Source organism: Chiloscyllium plagiosum, chromosome 45 (genome assembly GCF_004010195.1).
Source record: "Chiloscyllium plagiosum isolate BGI_BamShark_2017 chromosome 45, ASM401019v2, whole genome shotgun sequence".
In the NCBI taxonomy this organism is placed as follows: domain Eukaryota; kingdom Metazoa; phylum Chordata; class Chondrichthyes; order Orectolobiformes; family Hemiscylliidae; genus Chiloscyllium; species Chiloscyllium plagiosum.
In genome coordinates this window covers 5,038,220-5,058,202 of record NC_057754.1, presented here as the reverse complement: position 1 = coordinate 5,058,202, position 19,983 = coordinate 5,038,220, and the positions used below count along the sequence as shown (strand labels likewise).

General features: G+C 44.6%; 1 protein-coding gene across 12 annotated transcripts in view; it reads left to right on the top strand.

Moving 5' to 3' along the window:
• Positions 1 to 19,983, top strand: part of LOC122543855 (RNA-binding protein 4-like) — a 199,806-nt gene that overhangs the window by 57,058 nt on the left and 122,765 nt on the right. The window contains exons 4-6 of one of the 12 annotated variants that reach the window (XR_006310147.1): positions 2,977 to 3,591; positions 6,815 to 7,073; positions 17,301 to 17,384. The exons of 3 other annotated variants lie outside the window; for them this stretch is intronic. Coding sequence is in view for 2 of the 9 variants with exons in the window: in XM_043682696.1 (XP_043538631.1) it covers positions 17,301 to 17,363 (63 nt within the window). In the remaining 7 variants the exon portion in view is untranslated. Of the gene's footprint in view, positions 1 to 2,973; positions 3,592 to 6,814; positions 7,076 to 15,184; positions 15,307 to 17,300; positions 17,706 to 19,983 lie in introns of those variants that run through there. 8 more of the 12 variants (XR_006310143.1, XR_006310145.1, XR_006310144.1 and 5 more) reach the window with 8 other exon arrangements.

The following is a 19,983-nucleotide window of genomic DNA, read 5'->3' as shown; positions in this document are numbered from 1 at the left end:
GTGGTGGAGGCTGGTACAATTGCAACATTTAAGAGGCATTTGGATGGGTATATGAATAGGAAGGATTTGGAGGGATATGGGCCGGGTGCTGGCAGGTGGAACTAGATTGGGTTGGGGTATCTGGTCGGCATGGACGGGTTGGACCGAAGGGTCTGTTTCCATGCTGTACATCTCTATGACTCTATGACTGAAATGTACTGGAAAGGAGGAGTAATGAGTGGAAAAGGGGGAGTAATGCAGGAATAAAACACTGCCTTTTCACCTCCAGACCTAAGTGCATCTCTAACTCCTACTGATATGATAAATATATCCCTTCCTTTGGATGCTCCCAAGATTGCTAATGATTGACAATTGAGGGTATCATCCAGTCAGTGATTGGATCTTTAATACATTCACCATGAATGAATAGTAATTTCTTTAAAAGTAATAGTAATTAGCACACATGGTGACTAAGTGGTTAGCACTGCTGCCTCACAGCACGAGTGACCTAGTTTCTATTTCTACCCTCGGGCGACTGTGTGGAGTTTGCACATTCTCCCAGTGTCTGCATAGGGTTTCCTCCAGGTGCTCCAGTTTCCTCCCACAGTCCAAAGATGTGCAGGTTAGGGTGGATTGGCCATGCTGAATTGTCCCATAGTGTCCAGGGATGTGCAGGTTAGGGTGGATTGGCCATGCTAAATTGCTTCATAGTGCCTAGGGATGTGCAGGTTAGAGTGGATTGGCCGTGCTAAATTGCCCATAGTGTCCAGGGATGTGTAGGTTAGGGTGGATTGGCTGTACTAAATTGTCCCATAGTGTCCAGGGATGTGCAGGTTAGGATGGATTGGCTGTGCTAAATTGCCCCATAGTGTCCAGGGATGTGTGGGTTAGGATGGATTACTGAGGAGTAGGAAAATCGATGTTTCTGCAAAAGCCCTTCATCAGGAATGATGAAGGACTTTTGCCCGAAACGTCAATTTTCCTGCTCCTCGGATGCTGCCTGACCTGCTGTGCTTTTCCAGCACCACTCTAATCTTGACTCTAATCTCCAGCATCTGCAGTACCCACCTCCGCCATGCTCAATTACCCTGTAGTGTCCGGGAATGTGTAGGTTAGGGTGGATTGGCATGAGAAATATAGGGTGGATCTGGGTGGGATGCTCTTCAGAGGGTCTTTGCAGACTTGATGGGCTGAGTGGTTTGCTTCCACACTGTAGGGATTCTGTGATTCTTGCAGGCTTGGTAAACTAAGAGGAACCATATTTCTCTGTGCTGTTTGGTAAGATGATGCTTCTAAAATATTTGTGAGCATTGGCAACATTTCTGCTCATTAATTTCCCACCAAACTCACTTTTCTCACCAGAAAACTTCAACAAAGGAGCCCATCTAATTAAATTTGTCATGTTGCTTGCTTATCAGAAATTTAAGCATAAAGAGGAGGCTATTTGGTCCACAGTATCCAAACCTGGTGGGAAAATTATCCTCGTAAAACTAGATTCTAGCTGTTGGTCCTATAGTCTTGTATCTAACAGCACTCAAGATACATCGTGGGATCATTATGGTGTACTAAATCCCTGTTAGTACTGCAAAGAACAGTCCAGTCAGGTCAATTGCCTGCGTCCTTCCTCCATATACCATCACCCCTGCAAACGTAGTTAAAAATCACACAACACCAGGTTATAGTACAACAGGTTTAATTGGAAGCACTAGCTTTCGGAGTGCCGCTCTAGAACTTATCCATACGTCTCTTGCTTAAAACCTTAAACTGGTGTCCTCTGTCCTTGTACCTTCTGCTATCAGAGCTATAGAGATGTCCAGCATGGAAACAGACCCTTCGGTCCAACCCGTCCATGCCGACCAGATATCACAACCCAGTCTAGTCCCACCTGCCAGCGCCTGGCCCATATCCTTCCAAACCCTTCCTATTCGTATACCCATCCAAATGCCTCTTAAATGTTGCAATTGTACCAGCCTTCACCACATTCTCTGGCAACTCATTCCATACTCGTACCACCCTCTGTGTGAAAAAGTTGCCCCTTAGATCTCTTTTATATCTTTCCCCTCTCACCCTAAACCTATGCCCTCTAGTTCTGGACTTCCCGACTCCAGGGAAAAGACTTGGTCTATTTATCCTATCCATGCCCCTCATAATTTTGTAAACCTCTATAAGGTCACCCCTCAGCCTCCGATGCTCCAGGGAAAACAGCTCCAGCCTGTTCAGCCTCTCCCTGTAGCTCAAACCCTCCAACCCTGGCAACATCCTTGTAAATCTTTTTTGAACACTTTCAAGTTTCACAACATCTTTCTGATAGGAAGGAGACCAGAATTGCACGCAATATTCCAACAGTGGCCTAACCAATGTCTTGTACAGCCGCAAAATGACCTCCCAACTCCTGTACTCAATACTCTGACCAAATCAAAGAAAGCATACCAAACGCCTTCTTCACTATCCTATCTACCTGCGACTCCACTTTCAAGGAGCTATGAACCTGCACTCCAAGTCATCTGCAAACTTACTAACTGTACCTCTTATGCTCGCATCCAAATCATTTATGTAAATGACAAAAAGTAGAGGACCCAGCACCGATCCTTGTGGCACTCCACTGGTCACAGGCCTCCAGTCTGAAAAACAACCCTCCATCACCACCCTCTGTCTTCTTTGAGCCTGGTCTGTATCCAAATGGCTAGTTCTCCCTGTATTCCATGAGATCTAACCTTGCTGATCAGTCTCCCATGGGGAACCTTGTCGAGCGCCTTACTGAAGTCCATCAGAAACAGAATTTCTTTGTCCACCTACCCATGGTTCCCATAATCCTGTAGACCTCTGTCAAATCTCCCCTCGATCTCTATTTCTCACAAATATTTATTAAAATACAATGAGTAAGTGCAACTTTTTTCAGAAAATTAGCTTCAGAATTCTCCTGCTTTCTGAATAGAAAAGATTCTCAACTCCCTTCTACAGTAGCTGTCAGCCTGGTCTCTCATTGGCTCCCAGCAGGTCCTGGCCTGGTTTCTCATTGGCTGCTGGTGGCTCCCAGCCTGGTCTCTCATTGGCTCCTGGTGGCTCCCAGCCTGGTCTCTCATTGGCTCCTGGTGGCTCCTAGCCTGGTCTCTCATTGGCTCCTGGTGGCTCCCAGCCTGGTCTCTCATTGGCTCCTGGTGGCTCCCAGCCTGGTCTCTCATTGACTCGTGGCAGGTCCTGGCCTGGTCGCTCATTGGCTCCTGGCGGCTCCCAGCCTGGTCTCTCATTGGCTCCTGGTGGCTCCCAGCCTGGTTTCTCATTGGCTCGTGGCAGGTCCTAGCCTGGTCTCTCGGCGTCTCGTGGCAGGTTCTAGGCTCATGGCGGGTCCTGGGTCTGATCTTCCGGCGTTTTATGGTGGATCCTGGCCGGGTCTCTCAGCGTCTTGTGGTGGGTCCTGGGCCTGGTCTCTCAGCGTCTCGTGGTGAGTCCCGGGCCTGGTCTCTCGCCGTTTTGTGGTGAGTCCTGGGCCTGGTCTCTCAGCATCTCGTGGTGAGTCCTGGGCCTGGTCTCTTGGCGTTTCATGGTGGATCCTGGACCTAGTCTCTCAGCATCTTGTGGTGGGTCCTGGGCCTGGTGTCTCGGCGTCTCATGGTGAGTCCTGCGCCTGGTTTCTCAGCGTCTCGTGGTGGGTCCTGGGCCTGGTCTCTCGTGGTGAGTCCTGGGCCTGGTGTCTCGGCGTCTCGTGGTGAGTCCCAGGCCTGGTGTCTCGGCGTCTCATGGTGAGTCCCGGGCCTGGTGTCTCGGCGTCTCATGGTGAGTCCCGGGCCTGGTCTCTCGGTGTCTCATGGTGAGTCCCGGGCCTGGTGTCTCGGCGTCTCATGGTGAGTCCTGGGCCTGGTCTCTCAGCATCTCTTGGTGGGTCCTGTGCCTGGTCTCTCAGCGTCTCGTGGTGAGTGCCGGGCCTGGTCTCTCAACGTCTCGTGGTGCATCCCAGTCCTGGTTTCTCGGCATCTCGTGATGAGTCCCGGGCCTGGTCTCTCGGCGTCTCGTGGGGAGTCCTGGTCCTGGTGTCTCGGTGTCACGTGGTTCGTCCCGGTCCTGGTCTCTTAGCGTCTCGTGGCGAGTCCTGGGCCTGGTCTCTTGGTGATATGTCAGTCAGTTTCTTCGCAGCTTGAGGCGGTCTCTCGGGTCGGCGTGTGAGTGAATCCTGCCTGGGCCTGTTTCCGAGGCACCAGGGAAGCTCAGAGAGTTGGCAGTTTCAGCATCAGCAATGGTATCTGTAGCAGTGGCTGCAAGAACAGACAGCAGAGCAAGATAAGCAGAGGACTGAACTTTTAGCTTATTCCTTCATTTTCCTAGTTCAAACAATGAAAGACTTGAATATAACCTGTAACATTTTTCTTTATTTTTCCACTATTCAATGAAGTAATACTTAACTTTTTAAACTCTCATTTCTCTTACTACTTTGTAACTAAGCTTTTTTTGTACGTAGACACTTTGGAACCTGAAATGGCGATGTGTGGCAAAATTATACACTTTTCATTGTACTACTATACTTGAGTATACGTGACAATAAAAAGCTAAAATTTGTCACTCTAAATCTATGCCCTCCTCAGTTGCTGACCTCTCTGTGAAGACAAAACGTCATCCCTCAGAATTTAATACACCTCAATGAAATCTCCTCTGGGCAGTTTAAATCTGAGCTAGTGTATGGTTAAACAGAGGTATTAAGGGATATGGGCCAAAGGCAGGTATATGGAGTAAAGCACAGATCAGCCATGTTAAACGGCAGAACAGACTCAAGGGGCTGAATGGCCTACTCCTGTTCCTAACATTAATCTTTATCACCATGAGCTCAATCTTCTTTGCAGCAACCCATCCTTTTCCCCCTCCTCTTCACTGCTTTTTGTCATTTAAATAATGTGACCGTAGGAGTTATAGTTAATAAGTTTGCAGATGGCACCAGAATGATGCTGAACCACCGTGGGGTGGCAGTGTTTAGCACTAGGGACCCGGGTTTGATTCTACACTCGGGTGACTATCTGTGTGGAGTTTGCATATTCTCCCTGTGTCCATGTGGGTTTCCTCCCGCAATAAAGATGGACAGGTCAGGTGAATTGGCCATGCTAAATTGACCATAGTGTTAGTTGCATTATTCGGAGGGAAATGTGTCTGGGTGGTTACTCTTTGGAGGGTCATTGTGGACTTGTTGGGCCGTGTAGACAATCTAATCTAAAATTGGAGGTGTAATGGACAGCAAAGAAGGTTACCTCAGAGTACAACGGCATCTTGATCAGATGGATCAATGGGCTGAGGAGTGGCAGATGGAGTTTAGTTTAGATAAATGTGAGGTGCTGCATTTTAGAAAGGCAAATCAGAGTAGGTCTTATACACTTAATGGTAGGACCTTAGCAAGTGTTGCTGTACAAAGAGACCTTGGAGTGCAGATTCATAATTCCTTGAAAGTAGAGTCGCAGGTAGATAGGAGAGTGAAGAAGGCATTTGGTATGCATGCCTTTGTTGGTCAGTGCATTGTGTATGGGAGTTGGGAGGTCATGTTGCAGTTGTATGGGACATTGGTTAAGCCACTTTGGAATAGTGTGTGCAATTCTGGTCTCCCTGCTATAGGAAGGTATTGTGAAACTTGAAAGGGTTCAAAAAAGATTTATGAGGTTGTTGGCCAGAGTTGGAGGATTTGAGCTATAGGGAGAGACTGACTAGGCTGGGGTTATTTTCCCTGGAGTGTTGGAGGCTGATGGGTGGCCTTTTAGAGGTTTATAAAATCATGAGGGGCATGGATAGGATAAATAGATAAGGTATTTTCCCTGGGGTGGGCGAGTCCAAAATGATAAGATATAGGTTTAAAGCGAGAGGGGAAAGATTTAAAAGGGCCAACTTTTTCTCACAGAGGGTGATGGTTGTGTGGAATAAGCTGCCAGAGGAAATGGTGGAGGCTAGTATAATTACAACATTTAAAAAGCATCTAAATAGGTATATGAATAGAAAGGGTTTAGAGGGATATGGGCCAAGTGCTGGGAAATGGCACTAGATTAATTCAGGATATGTGGTTAGCATGGACGAGTTAGACCGAAGGGTCTATGTCTGTGCTGTACATCTCTATGACTATGTGACCCTTGCTGGGGGCCACAGTTGTGTCAAAGCTAGTGACCTCCCAGGTGTCTGCTGAGCTCAATCCGACAACCCTCCCTCCCCCCTCCAATTTGTAATTGTCTCCGGCGGCAGTGACTTGGTGACGATCAGGAGTACAAATCCTTGGCTGATATTGTTCCACCCTGGCCTAGAGGTACTGAGCCCAATTCCAGAGCGATGTCCCGGTGCTAACCAGGTAGAGGTGACTCACAGCGACAGGAATTTACACCACAACGTCCATTAGCAAAACCAATTTTTGGATAAAGTGAAATAAACTGTCCCTGGAATGAAAATAAAATGCTGCCCCTTACAGCTTCTCTAAGTAGATTCTATATTGGAAAATACTTTTTAGAAATAAAACTTAGAAAATGATAGATCAAAAGAAAGGTACTGTTTGAAGAGAGTACAGGCTTAAGGTTCTGTCATTGTAACTCTCTTCAATCTGAAGCCATAATAGCTCTTTGAGATTAAACAGAGCTTTTAACTAAGAGATGATAGAAGCAGGAGCAGAGGCAGCTGTGTGAAGATGCATTTTCCCGACCAATTAATAAGCTTTTAGAGACGCTGGAAGCTTTAAACCAGTTTAAGACAATTTTTAAAAATTCACTTTGATGAACAAAGCGCTGATCCACAAGTTGTGACACACCTCATAGATTAACAGACGTGTAAAGTAGTCCATTCTTGATGTGGTTTAAGGATTGAAAGTATCACCTCTTTCATACAGACCATGTAGGATTTAAACACATCTGTGGACGAGGAGGATGCTCAAACACCTCTCCTGAGATGGATTCCTGGATGGAATTCTGAAGAGACCCGTTAGACGACAGAATACTGCTCTGTGTTACCACAGGTGATAGAGGAAGGCAAAACTAGGATGGCTCCAAAGGTGTGTCCAGCGAGCCAAACATGGATAATGTGAAGATGTCCACTCTGGTTTGAGATCGACATTACAATGAACAGCAGGATTATTAATACAGCCTCAAGTGAGTGAGATTGTTACAGACCATGTGCTTTTCATGTATGTGCATGAATACACGTATCTCAAAGCCTCACAAACTGCAAAAAGCTATGAAGGCTACTTTCTGTGTTTTAAGAATCTATGAATACCTGGATTCATTGGGGGGGCGGGGGGGGGCGTATTACAGTTGACTTTGAAACCAGAGAGGTCTGTGCTAATGATCTTTCAAAAAGTACAAAGTCTATGGTCAAACTCCAATCAGTTTTAGTGTTTAACACATGCACAATGGGTAAGTTCAGGAGCTTCTTCAGTGTTTTGATTGATTTGATTTATTGTTGTCACATGTACCTAAGTAAAAGTGAAACGTTTTATTTTGTGAGCAGTACAGGCAGATCATACGGTGATTGAACAGAGTGAGGTGTTCAAGGTTACAGCTGCACAGGTGGTGTGCAAAAATCAAGATCAGCGTTAGATCTGAAATTTGAGAGGTCCATTCAGAAGTCAAATAACAGCAAGGAAGAAGATGTTCTTGAACCTGTTGGTATGTGTGATTAAGAGGTTGGAAGAGATTATAACTGGGGGAGGAGGGGTCTTTCTGGGATTGACACAGTAGTGTATGCTATTGTTCCAATCTCATTTCATCTGTGAACTGCCCAGTACCAATCAGTTAACTGAACACATCTGGACTTGTCGAAGTGGTTGCATCTCCACAGACGCTTCTCAGCAGCAGGAACTCTGGTCGATTTTTCACATCCCAAACCAGGATGCTGAAGCCAACTATAGAATGGAACACTTATCAGCCTGAGTGCTGCATGAGAATCAAAGCAAGCATTGGCACTCAGTGGATGAGCTCACTTACTGAGAGCACTCAGGCAGAATGGGAACAGATGAGGAATAGTCAGGCACAGTCTGCAACAGAGGGACCTCTTGTACTGCTGGACAAATGCATCATTGCTGTTGACACACTTTGAAGTTACTGACACACTGTCATGGAAGGGTATCCCCTAGACAACAACCTCAAGGTATTATGGTTGAGAGTGTGGTGCTGGAAAAGCACAGTCGGTCAGGCAGCATCCGAGGAGCAGGAGAATCGACGTTTCAGGCATAAGCCCTTCATCAGGAGTATGGCTTGTGGGCCAAGGTGGCTGAGAGATAAATGGGAGGGGGTGGAAGGCAGCTGAGAGTGCGATAGGTAGATAAAGGTGGGTGATGGTGATAGGGCAGAGTGGAGGGTGGAACAGATAGGTGGGAACAAAGATGGACAGATAGGACAGGTCAAAAGGATGGTGTCGAGTTGGAAAGTTGGATCTGGCATAAGGTGGAGGCAAGAAATGAAGAAACTGGTGAAATCACATTGATCCCATGTGGTTGGAGGGTTCCAAGGAGGAAGATGAGGTGGAAGATGGTTACCACAGCTTTACCTCCTCATGGTATTATCACTAGACCATTAAATCAGAGACCTAGGTAATGTTCCAGGGATCTGTGTTCAAATCCCGCCATGGCAGAATTCAATAAAAAAATCTGGAATTAAGAGTTCAGGATGACCAGGAATCCTTCCGTCGATGGTTGGAAAAAACCATCTGGTTCACTACTATCCTTTAGTAGGAACTCTGCTGTCCTTACCGGTCTGGTCTACATGTGACTCTAGACACACTGCAAAGTGGTTGATTCTGAACTGCCCTCTTGGCAATTAGGGATGGGCTATAAGTGCTGGCCTAGCCACTGACATCCTCATACAGTATGTGTATTTACAGTCCAAAGCTAAGCGAGATAAGTTTTTGAACAGTAAAGTAATTAAAGGTTATGGTGAGAGGGTGGGTAAGTGGAGCTGAGGCCATGAAAAGATCAGCAGAACAGGCTGAAAGGGCCAGATAGCCTATTCCTGCTCCTATTTCTTATGTTGTTAAGTGTGAGCAACTCAGGAAAATAGTGCTTTTATTGTAGAAGAAAGGGAAGAAATAATGATGACTATTAGGTGAGCAAACGTAGAAATTTTATAACTTCATGAATCCCCTGGTGTCCACCATGTCTGGCTTGGCGATAGAACATTTTACTGGTCCCAAAGGAGGCACATATTCAGCTCTGTAAAAGCAGAACTGAGAGAACTGTGTACAGCAATAGTTTGCTCAGCATGTGGAGAATCACTGGCCTATTATCCAGATCTCCAGCATTGCAGAGTGCTTCTCAAAGCAGAGCTCTGCTTGACAAACCAGAGTGTTGAACCACTATCTCCACATTTACCACAGGCAAGCAATTAGAAGAACATTATTCTCAATAAATCTACTTTGATATCAGCTTTTATCAGTCTCTTCCCAATAAATGTTTACGATGTTGATGAAGTATGCTCTTTTAAGCATGAGACCTTTTACAAATAGGTTGTGTCAGAGAACATTGACAGAAGGGAACATTAATCATAATAACACTGTCCTTAGCTTCTCAAAATTACAAATGACACAGTCAATTGGTAAATCTTTTCTCTCAAATCCGTTTACCCATCCCTCCAATAACTCAATTTCAAAGATGCAAAAACAAAACAACACTTAAGCATGCCCAACAGAAGTAATCTGATTTCTGAAATGTTGCTGTCTCACTAAACTGATTGGCTTGAATTGATTGTTGCTCTACACTGAATGCAGAGCAGCTGTGCAGTGGCCATGATTCAGCTCGGGAACTGCAATAAAAATTGCATCGGGATTGAATTTTTCTGCCTGTGAATCCCTGATTAGGATACTTCCTTCCAGAAACTCCCACATGAAAGAAAGTTGAGCTATAGGAAGCCAAGTGGATAATGTTGTGGTTGGAAAATCATGGGAAGTATTAGCTGAGGTCATCACTGTTGGCCATGTCTGAACTGGAAAGGAGCTTGACTGAAGTAGGATGTAAGAGGCAATTCTGTTAAGAATCGAACTGGCCTTAGAGAAATATGCTATAATCCTGCTAGCAAAACACCACAGGAGATTAAAAATGGAGCTTTTTAAAGAAGGTCAAACCAAGTTCTGTAATATCCAGAATAAACATAGAAAATGCTGGAGAAGCTCAGCAGGCCGGGCAGCACACTTGGACAGAGAAACAGAGTTAGCGTTTCGAGGCCAATGTAACATCTTCAAACCTCTTTCAGTATCCAGACAAATCAGCTTGCTCTGTAAAAACCTAATCTCCGTCAAAGACTCTGTCTTAATGTCTAGAATGGCTAGAAAATGCATCCACAGACCAATCATATAATGCAGATAAAAAAGCAAGACTGTTACTTACAAAGATGATTGTTCATAAAACCAGACTGTCAAATATAAGGCATTAACGGGGGAGGAAGGTTAAGGAGGTAGGGGGTAGTGGATGGAACCTCTCACATGGCCAGGCAAAGAAATATAAAAATGCAAAGATGACTGCATAAAACATATTTGCAATTAATGCTCATTTGATTGTGCTCAGGGTCAAGTGGAATTTTTATTCCTTCTGCATCACTGTATCCATCACAGCCCTAATTTTAAGCAGTTGAATTTAATCAGAACATCCACGGAGTCAACGGCAGTTTCAGCTAAATAGCAACCCTGAAGAAGTTCATTAAGAATAACACTGAAAATATGTAGAGAAATTATAAAAATGCCCACAAGCCACAGTAAATTACTTTGCAGTCGCCTTGCTATCCAACACTCACCCCTCCCCTTAACCGGGGACCTAACAAATATGTCTTGTTTTCAAACACGTTGCAGAAATTGACTAATGCTCACGGCTGTTATGTCGATCCCATTAAATGTTTCATTTGTTAATGGAGTTTAATTGTCAAATTTTTGTTTTGAATGATCGTTTTAAAAAGAAAGTTTGTAAAAGGATCAGATGGTAGAGCAATGAGATGGATATTGGCTAGTGTCTGGACTATCATTTCAATCATGGATAGCCTGAACGGTTCCCCCCACCCCTCTCTCTCTTTCTCTCTGCTGTTAAGCCTGCAGCAATGAGGAGGTTTGGCAGGTGTAAGTTGGTAATGAATACAGTAATGTTGTTTAGCAGTGAACAGTAAGAAAAAGAAGTAAACACGCTTCATCAGAGCACAAATGATAGGAATTTGAGGACACGCTAATTGACATTGGTTATAAGGTGACAGTCTCATTCTCAAGATAGATAGATGTAAGTGGTACATCAAACAGTACAGCACAGGAACAGACCCTTTGGCCCACGATATTGTGCTGAACATGACCCCAAATTAATTTATCCTATCTGCCTGTCCATGATCCATATCCCTTCATTCCTTGCATATTCATATGTTTATCTAAAAACTCCTTAAACACCCCTAATCATATCTGACCCACCACTACCCCTGGCAGCACGTTCCACACTCCTACCACTCTCTGTGTAAAAAAAACTTGCCCCCTCATAACTCCTTCGAATTTCCCCCTCTAGCCTTAAATGCATGCCTCTGAGTTTTAAACATTTCAACTCTGGGGCAGAAGATTCTGACTCAACCCTATCTGTGACTCTCTTAATTTTATTGACTTCTATCAGGTCTTCCCTCAGCCTCCGCAGAAAACAACCCTCGTTTGTCCAGCCTCTCCTTCATAGTTCATATCCTGTAATCCAGGCAGCAGCCTTTTATACTTCTGTACCTACTCTGAAGCCTTCACATTCTTCCTGTAGTGTGGTGACCAGAATTGAGCCAAAGTCTTATAAAGCTGCAACTTCACTTCCTGACTCTTGTACTTCGTGCCTTGACCAAGAAAGGCAAACATGCCATATGCCTTTTTGACCACCTTATCTACTTGTGTGGTCACTTCCAGGGAGCTATGGACCCTTTCTGTTTTCTTGTCTACAAAAGCACCAAAATTCTTCCACCCACCCCCATTATGGAATTCATAAAGGATCCAGGTAACGTGGCACAAGCTCAAGGCGTGCCTTTCACTGCAACTTATCACTTCTGTCTTTAATGAGCTACAATGAAATCAAGATCTGCAGTGCATCAATTTGGAATCTGTTATTGCCAAGTAGACCTCTGACCTCACTGCGTACCGATGTTAACCTAATGCAGCCTTATGAACCTCCTCCCCATTGATCCAGAATGCCCTATTCGTCAGATTCTCTTGTGGACGGTGAATCCCATTGTCTCATCATCCATGGTCAAGTCTTTGGCCATTGATGCATCATGTTTGGGTATTTCTGTCCCAAATACTCCATATCCCTTTCCTCCTAAAAATGCATCCCAACCAAGTTTTTGATCACACTGTTAGAATCCCTTATTAGATGTGTTCATTATTCATATATTTGATATTAACTTTTTGCCTTTGATTACTAAGGGAGTTACTTTCAGAAAGCAGTTAGAGAGCGACTCTCCCCTTCCTGGAGGTGGTGCAAAGGGCAATAATTCAGCGAGCTGTCCATGGGGGCAAGGGGATACTCGTTCCTTTCTTGCCACTTCAGAAATTAAACCCTGCACAAGAAGGTCCACGTGCGAACATCATAATGTGCTACCCAAGGTCCTTAACTGGTCAACCAATGGTCACTTAAGGACCTCAACTTGCCACTGGCCCAATTGCCTGCCTTTACAGGAAAGATGAAAAGTGGCTGACTTCCCAACTGGTAAACCAAGGCAATCCAATTTGCCCTGGATTACTGTGTGCAGATTTGGTCTCTTTACTTCAGAAAGAATGTACTGGCACTGGAGGGGGTGCAGAGGAGCTTCACTAGGTTGATTCTGGAGTCGAGGGGGTCGGCTTCTGAGGAGAGGCTGAGTAGATTGGGATTGTATCCATTGGAATTCAGAAGAGGGGCGGAATCTTATAGAAACATATAAAGGGAATCGATAAAGTAGAAATAGGATGTTTCCACTGGTAGGTGAGACAAGGACAAGAGGGTATGGCCTCAAGATTAGAGGAAGCAGGTTTAGAACTGAATTGAGAATGAACTTCTTCACCCAAAGGGTTGTTAACCTATGGAATTTGTTGCCTAGGGATGTAGTTGACACTACTTCAGTAGTTGCTTTTAAATCTAAGGTAGATATCTTTTTGAAAAAAAATTAATTAAGCGATATGGTGAAAATTCGGGTTAAGTGGAGCTGAGTCCATAAAAAGATCAGCCATGATCTTATTGAGTGGCAGAGCAGGCTCGAAGGGCCAGACGGCCTACTCCTGCTCCTAGTTCTTATGTTCTAATCTGGAGCAAGGTCAGAGTGCAAGGAGGGGTCTGCAGGAAGCTACACCCAAGTCCTTTGCCTCTGACCTCAACTTGCAATTGCTGCCAAAATAATTACCTGCTCACCAGTGCATCCAGCTCCCAATGTTTGCCAGTTTCTGATTGAACTTCTGAGTCAAGGCTCCTGGTGCTTGGCAAGCTTTCTTAGTGGTGCGGGTTGTGAGTTGATTGTCCCAGAAATTGCCTTCTCACAGATAGCACTAAATCCCTGTCTACCTCCTTAAATTGGTAAGATTTCAGCTAAAGCCAGAAGTATAGGGAATGCATGGTGGTTAGCACTGCTGCCTCACAGCACCAGGGACCCAGGTCCAATTCCACCCTCGGATGTCTGCGTGGGGTTTCCTCCGGGTGCTCCGGTTTCCTCCCACAATCAATGATGTGCAGATTAGGGTGGATTGGCCATGCTAAATTGTCCCATACTGTCCAAGGATGTGTGGGTTAGCCATGGGAATTGTGGGGGGTGGGGGGTCTGGTTGGGAGCTTTTTGGAGGGTTGGTGTAGCCCCAATGGGCCAAATGGCCTCTTTCTGCACTGTAGGGATTCCAAGATCCGTGTTAAGTGTAGTCCCTTATTCCTGGAACCATTTTAACAAGTCTTTTCTCCAAACTTTTAAAGTTTTCGCATCTTGCCTGAAGAGTTTGGCATAATTTCATGGAGTACCACAAAAATTTTTAAGTTAAAAACATCCGCTGCCCCTTCTCTGACTCGGCTTTTATCTGATGGCACCTTTTAGATGCTATGTAAACATGAGGTGTTGTTGTTTGTATTGTATACGTCAGTAACATCACACCATTATTAATTAGCCTCATGTCTCCTGCTGTCATTGTTAATGTTGTCCAAAATGTTCATTACAGGTCATTTTAAATTATTCATAGGGGAGTTGTCAATTTGTCATACGTGAGACAGCTTAATTGATGAAACAGAAGTTTGGCCTTTTCCTCAATACTATAAATCATAATGTAAATGACATTTCATTACTGCTATTCTGTTTCACACAGTCTTTTAGTAATATGATTCAAACATTATTTCCACTCGACTCCCTCTCAAGAAGTTGCCCTTTTTATTTTCTTCCCATCGCTTGCTGGGGTACTATGTCTTTGTGGTGCTTAGTGTAGGAACTCTTCAGAAAATACAAGGAAATGCTTAGTGACGTGGTGCAAATATAACAACCTGTCCCTCAATGCCAGCAAAACCAAAGAGCTGATCATTGACTTCAGGAATCAAGGAGAAGGGCATATCAATGCAGCTGAGGTGGAGAGGGAGAAGAACATCAACTTTCCAGGTGTGACGATCACCAACAGTGTGTCCTGGTCCACGCACATTGATGCGACAGTCAAGAAGGCACACCAACACCTCTTCATCAGGAGGATAAGGAAGTTTGGCATGTCTATAAGGAGCCTCACCAACTTTTATAGAAGCATTCTCTCTGCATCCATCATGGGTTGGTATGGCAACTGCCCTGCCCAGGATTAAGAAACTACGGAGTTATGAACACAGCCCAGTCCAACACAAAACTCAGCCTTCCATCCATTGACTCCACCTACACTTCCCACTGTCTCGGGAAGGCAGCCAACATCAAAGACCCCTCCCACCCCGGTTATAATTTCTTTTTTAGATTAGATTAGATTAGATTACTTACAGTGTGGAAACGGGCCCTTCGGCCCAACAAGTCCACACCGCCCCGCCGAAGCGCAACCCACCCATACCCCTACATTTACCCCTTACCTAACACTACGGGCAATTTAGCATGGCCAATTCACCTGACCTGCACATCTTTGGACTGTGGGAGGAAACCGGAGCACCCGGAGGAAACCCACTCAGACACGAGGAGAACGTGCAAACTCCACACAGTCAGTCGCCTGAGGCGGGAATTGAACCCGGGTCTCTGGCGCTGTGAGGCAGCAGTGCTAACCACTGTGCCACCCACTAACCTCTTCTTATAACCTCTTCCATCAGGGAGAAGATAGAAAAGCTTGAACACACGTACCAATAGGTTCAACAACAGTTTCTTCCTTGCTGTTATCAGACTTCTGAATGGACATCTCAAATTTCAAATCTAATGTTGACCTTATTTTTAATGCACCTTCTTTGCAGCGGTAACATTGTATTTGTCACTCTGTTCTATTACCCTGATGCACCTTGTATGGTATGATCTGCCTGTACTGCACGTACAATAAAACTTTTCATTGTATTGAGGTACATGTGACAATAATTTAATCAAGTCTGTCAGACTGTGAGGCTGAGACCAGCCCTTCCCCCCCTGCCGTCACTCTCCACAGGAATCACAAATTCATGACTCTGCCTCCACTTCACACAAGGGAAATTTCTGTTAGTACAAGCACAAGATGGAATGGAGCGCAGTACTCGGCCATTAAGCCAGCTCTACCGTTCAACATGATCATGACTGATCCTCTTAGTGTATCTTAGGTAAAGAGAGCAAAGCTACATAAAATACTCAAGGTATAGTCTCATGAAGGCTCTGTATAGCTGTAGTGTCTTTGCTCTTCATAAAATCCCTACAGTGGGATCCACTGAGTCCACAGCGACCCTCCAGATCCACCCCATCCCTGTAACCCTGCATTTATCTTGCCTAATCCACCTAGCCTGCACATTCCTGGTCAGTATGGGCAACCTAGCATGGTCAATCTACACCAACCTGCACACAGTTGGACTGTGGTAGGAAGCCAGAGTACCCGGAGAAAACCCACACAGACACAAGGGAGGATGTGCAACCTTCACACAGACAGTCACCGAAGCTGGAATCGAACCTGAGTCCATGGCACTGTAACGCAGCAGTGCTAACCACTCAGCCACCGTGCTGCCCAATCTCTTGCAAAGAAGGCCAACATATCATTTGCGTTCATTACTGCATAGTGACTGGTGTTCAAGGATAGTCAGGTCCCTTTGTATATCAGCATTTCCCAGTCGGTCACCATTCTCTGGAGCAGTGTTCTCAGAGATATATTGCTAATTTACTCAAAGTCCAGATACACCTAGGAATAAACGTCTTTCAAAGCTTAAGGATATCCTTACCCCTCCAACTGTGCAGTAGGGGTACTTCTGGAGTTAAACCATTGGGAAGTTCAGCATTCATGAATGAGCTGGTTGGCAGTTCTTTGGACCTACCCATTTCAGAGAAGATTATCCAGTCCACTACAGATTTGGCTACTATCTTCTATCTCAGGGTTATCATTTGGAAGCCGATTCCTGTTCCTTCTCTTTGTGCTACTAAATCCAAGTGAGAACAGGAATCTTAAATTGTACAGGTCACCTCTAATTGCTCATAGTGGTGCATTAGCAAGTGTCACCTCATTGGACACTGTGTACACAAATAGACAGGGTGATGAAGAAGGCTTTCTGTATGACTGCTTTCATTGGTCAGAGCATTGAGTTGGGACGTCTTATTGCAGCTGTACAAGACATTGGTAAGGCCACATTTGGAATAGTGCGTACAGTTCTGATTGTCCTACGATAGAAATGATATAGTTAGAATAGAAAAAATACAGAAAAGGTTTATTAGGATGGTACCTGGACTGGAAGGTTTGAGTTATAAGGAAAGGCTGGGACTTTTTTCTCTGGAGTGTAGGAGACTGAGAGGTGACCTTATAGAGGTATATAAAATTATGAAGGGCATAGACAAGGTAGGTAGCCAATAGCTTTTCCCCATGATAGAGGAGTCTAAAACTAGAGGGTGTCGGTTTAAGGTGAGAGGGGAGAGATACAAATGGGTCCAGAGGGCACTTGTTTCACACAGAGGGTGGTGAGTGTCTGGAACGAGCTGACAGAGGTAGTAGTGGAGACGAGTACAGTTTTGTCATTTAAGAAACGTTTGGACCAGTACATGGATGGGATAGGTATGGAGGGAAATAGACCAAATGCAGGCAAATGGACTAGACTAATTGTGAAAACTGGGTGGCTTTGGACAATTTGGGCTGAAGGGCCTGTTCCCATGGTATAAGCCTTCATGACTGCTATAGGACAATACAACCATCCCCTTGGAGCTAATTTTGTGACAAACATTAATGGCCAGCAGTATCTGAATTGACAATGTTCCACCGTCATTTCTTTTCAGGTAAAGAAAGGGACTCCAATCCTGCCAGCTGGCACTGATTTGAAAAAACCTTGGTCCTTCTAAATTACTGCAATGCATTTGCCAAATGTTTGTGCATGCTCGTTAATCAGTGAATAAATATATTACAGGTTTGACTGTGTAATATTAATGATGATGACGACTTAAATCTCACAGTCTCCATGTTGGGTGTCTGCAATTTATTGTTCAGATTTTGTTTCTGTTCTTTATGTGATTAATAACAGTCTCAGTTATGCATTACGTAGTTCCCAAGAACTGACTCTCCTTGCATCTCTCAATCTCTGGCTCTCGTCTGTATTAGATTCCTCCCAGGGCTGTAATTTATTTGCTAATCATGGTAAGCCACTATTTAAGAAAGGTGGGAAGAAAAAGCCAGGTAACATTAGACCGGTGAGCCTGATCAGTGGTGGGCAAGTTGTTGGAGGGAATCCTGAGGGACAGGATGTACATGTATTTGGAAAGGCAAGGAATGATTAGGGATAGTCAACATGGCTTTGTGCGTGGGAAATCCTGTGTCACTAACTTGAGTTTTTTTGAAGAAGTAACAAAGAGGATTGATGATGGCAGAGTGGTGGACGTGATCAATGTGGACTTCAGTAAGGCATTCGACAAGGTTTCTCATGGTAGATTGGTTATCGAGGTTAGATCACATAGGATTCAGGGAAAACTAGCCATTTGGATACAGAACAGACTCAAAGGTAGAAGAGAGTGGTGATGGAAGGGTGCTCTTCAGACTCGAGGCCTGTGACCAGTGGTGTGCCACAAGGATCGGAGCTGAGTCCACTGCTTTTCATCATTTATATATTCACATCCAAACCATTTATAAGACGTGTGATTAGTAAGTTGGCAGATGACACCAAAATTGGAGGTGTAGTGGACATCAAAGAAGGTTACCTCAGAGAACAACAGAATCTTGATCAGATGGGCCAATAGGCTGAGAAGTGGCAGATGGAATTTAAATTAGGTAAATGTGAGATGCTGCATTTTGGAAAAGCAAATCTGTGCAGGACTTATACACTAAATGTTGCTGAACAAAGAGACCTTCGACTGCAGGTTCATAGCTCCTTGAAAGTGGAGTTGCAGGTAGATAGGATAGTGAAGAAGGCATTTGGTATGCTTTCCTTTATTGGTCAGAGCATTGAGTACAGGAGTTGGGAGGTCCTGTTGTGGCTGTACAGGACATTGGTTAGACCACTTTTGAAATACTGCATTCAATTCTGGTCTCCCTGCTATAGGAAAAATGTTGTGAAACTTGAGAGGCTTCAAAAAAAGATTTACAAGGATGTTGCCAGGGTTGGAGGGTTTGAGCTATAAGGAGAGGCTGAACAGGCTGGGGCTGTTTTCCCTGGAGTGTCAGAGGTTGAGGGGTGATCTTATAGAGGTTTATAAAATCATGAGGGGCACGGATAGGATGAATAGCCAAGGTCTTTTCCCTGGGGTGGAGGAGTCCAGAACTAGAGGGCATAGGTTTAAGGTAAGAGGGGAAAGATTTAAAAGGCCCTAAGGGGCAACTTTTTCATGGTGCGTGTCTGGAACGAGCTGCCAGAGGAAGTGGTGGAGGCTGGTACAATGACAACATTTAAAACACATCTGGATGGGGTACATAAACAGGAAGGGTTTAGAGGGATATGGGCCAAATGCTGTCAAATGGGACTAGATTAAGTTCAGATATCTGGTCGGCACGGACGACTTGAAATGAGGGGACTTTTCGTGCTTAAAACACTATAATACTTTTTTTTTTAAATTGTAAAAAGTGGAGGTCTGAGCTTTTAGATGATGATCAGAAATCAAGATTGAAAAGCTGAACAGATGCCTGAGTAAATCAGGAAGTAGAGCTACGGTGATGCCAAGTCTGGGCTTTGAAAGCTGGTGGATTGTAAAAGGAGAGAAAGACTGAAAGAGGTGAAAGGTTCAAACATTTTAAGAGAAAGTAAGATACATAAAAGGATTTCATAGCTCCATTTGGATGATAGAAATTAACCTTTCAGAGAATCTGTTTCATGCAAGGATGAAAAAGTTGCATTCTTATGAGGTCAACTGATGTTTTATTTCTTGTGTTAAAACACTTTTAAAACATTGATAAATCAAGCGAGAACCAATTCAACTTTACGTCCGGCATTAAATCAACTGTAATGATTTGTTATCCTTGACCTGCTGTTCTCAAGATCCCACTACTCAACCCTCACCGTTATCAATAACAGTAGATTTCTCTAAATCCAACCTCAAATGCAATTGGCTTGACCATGGATCTGATCATAGAGCATTTAAAAAGAATAGGGAGGGGGGGGGAAAAAAAGAGGAGAAGGTGTAGCACTACTAATCAGAGAGGGTATCACAACTACAGAAGCTTCCATTGTCGAGGAAGATCTGCCTACCGAGTCAGTATGGGTGGAAATTAGGAACAGCAAGGGAGCAGTCACCTCGTTAGGGGTTTACTACAGGCCTCCCAATAGCAGCAGGGAGATTGAAGAAAGCATAGGTCGGCAGATATTGGAAAAGTGTGGACGGAGTAGGGTTGTTGTAATGGGTGACTTTAACTTTCCCAATATTGATTGGAACCTCCTTCGAGCAGAAGATTTGAATGGAGCTGTTTTTGCAAGGTGTGTTCAGGAGGGTTTCCTAACTCAGTACGTTGACAGGCCGACGAGGGGAGAGGCCATTCCAG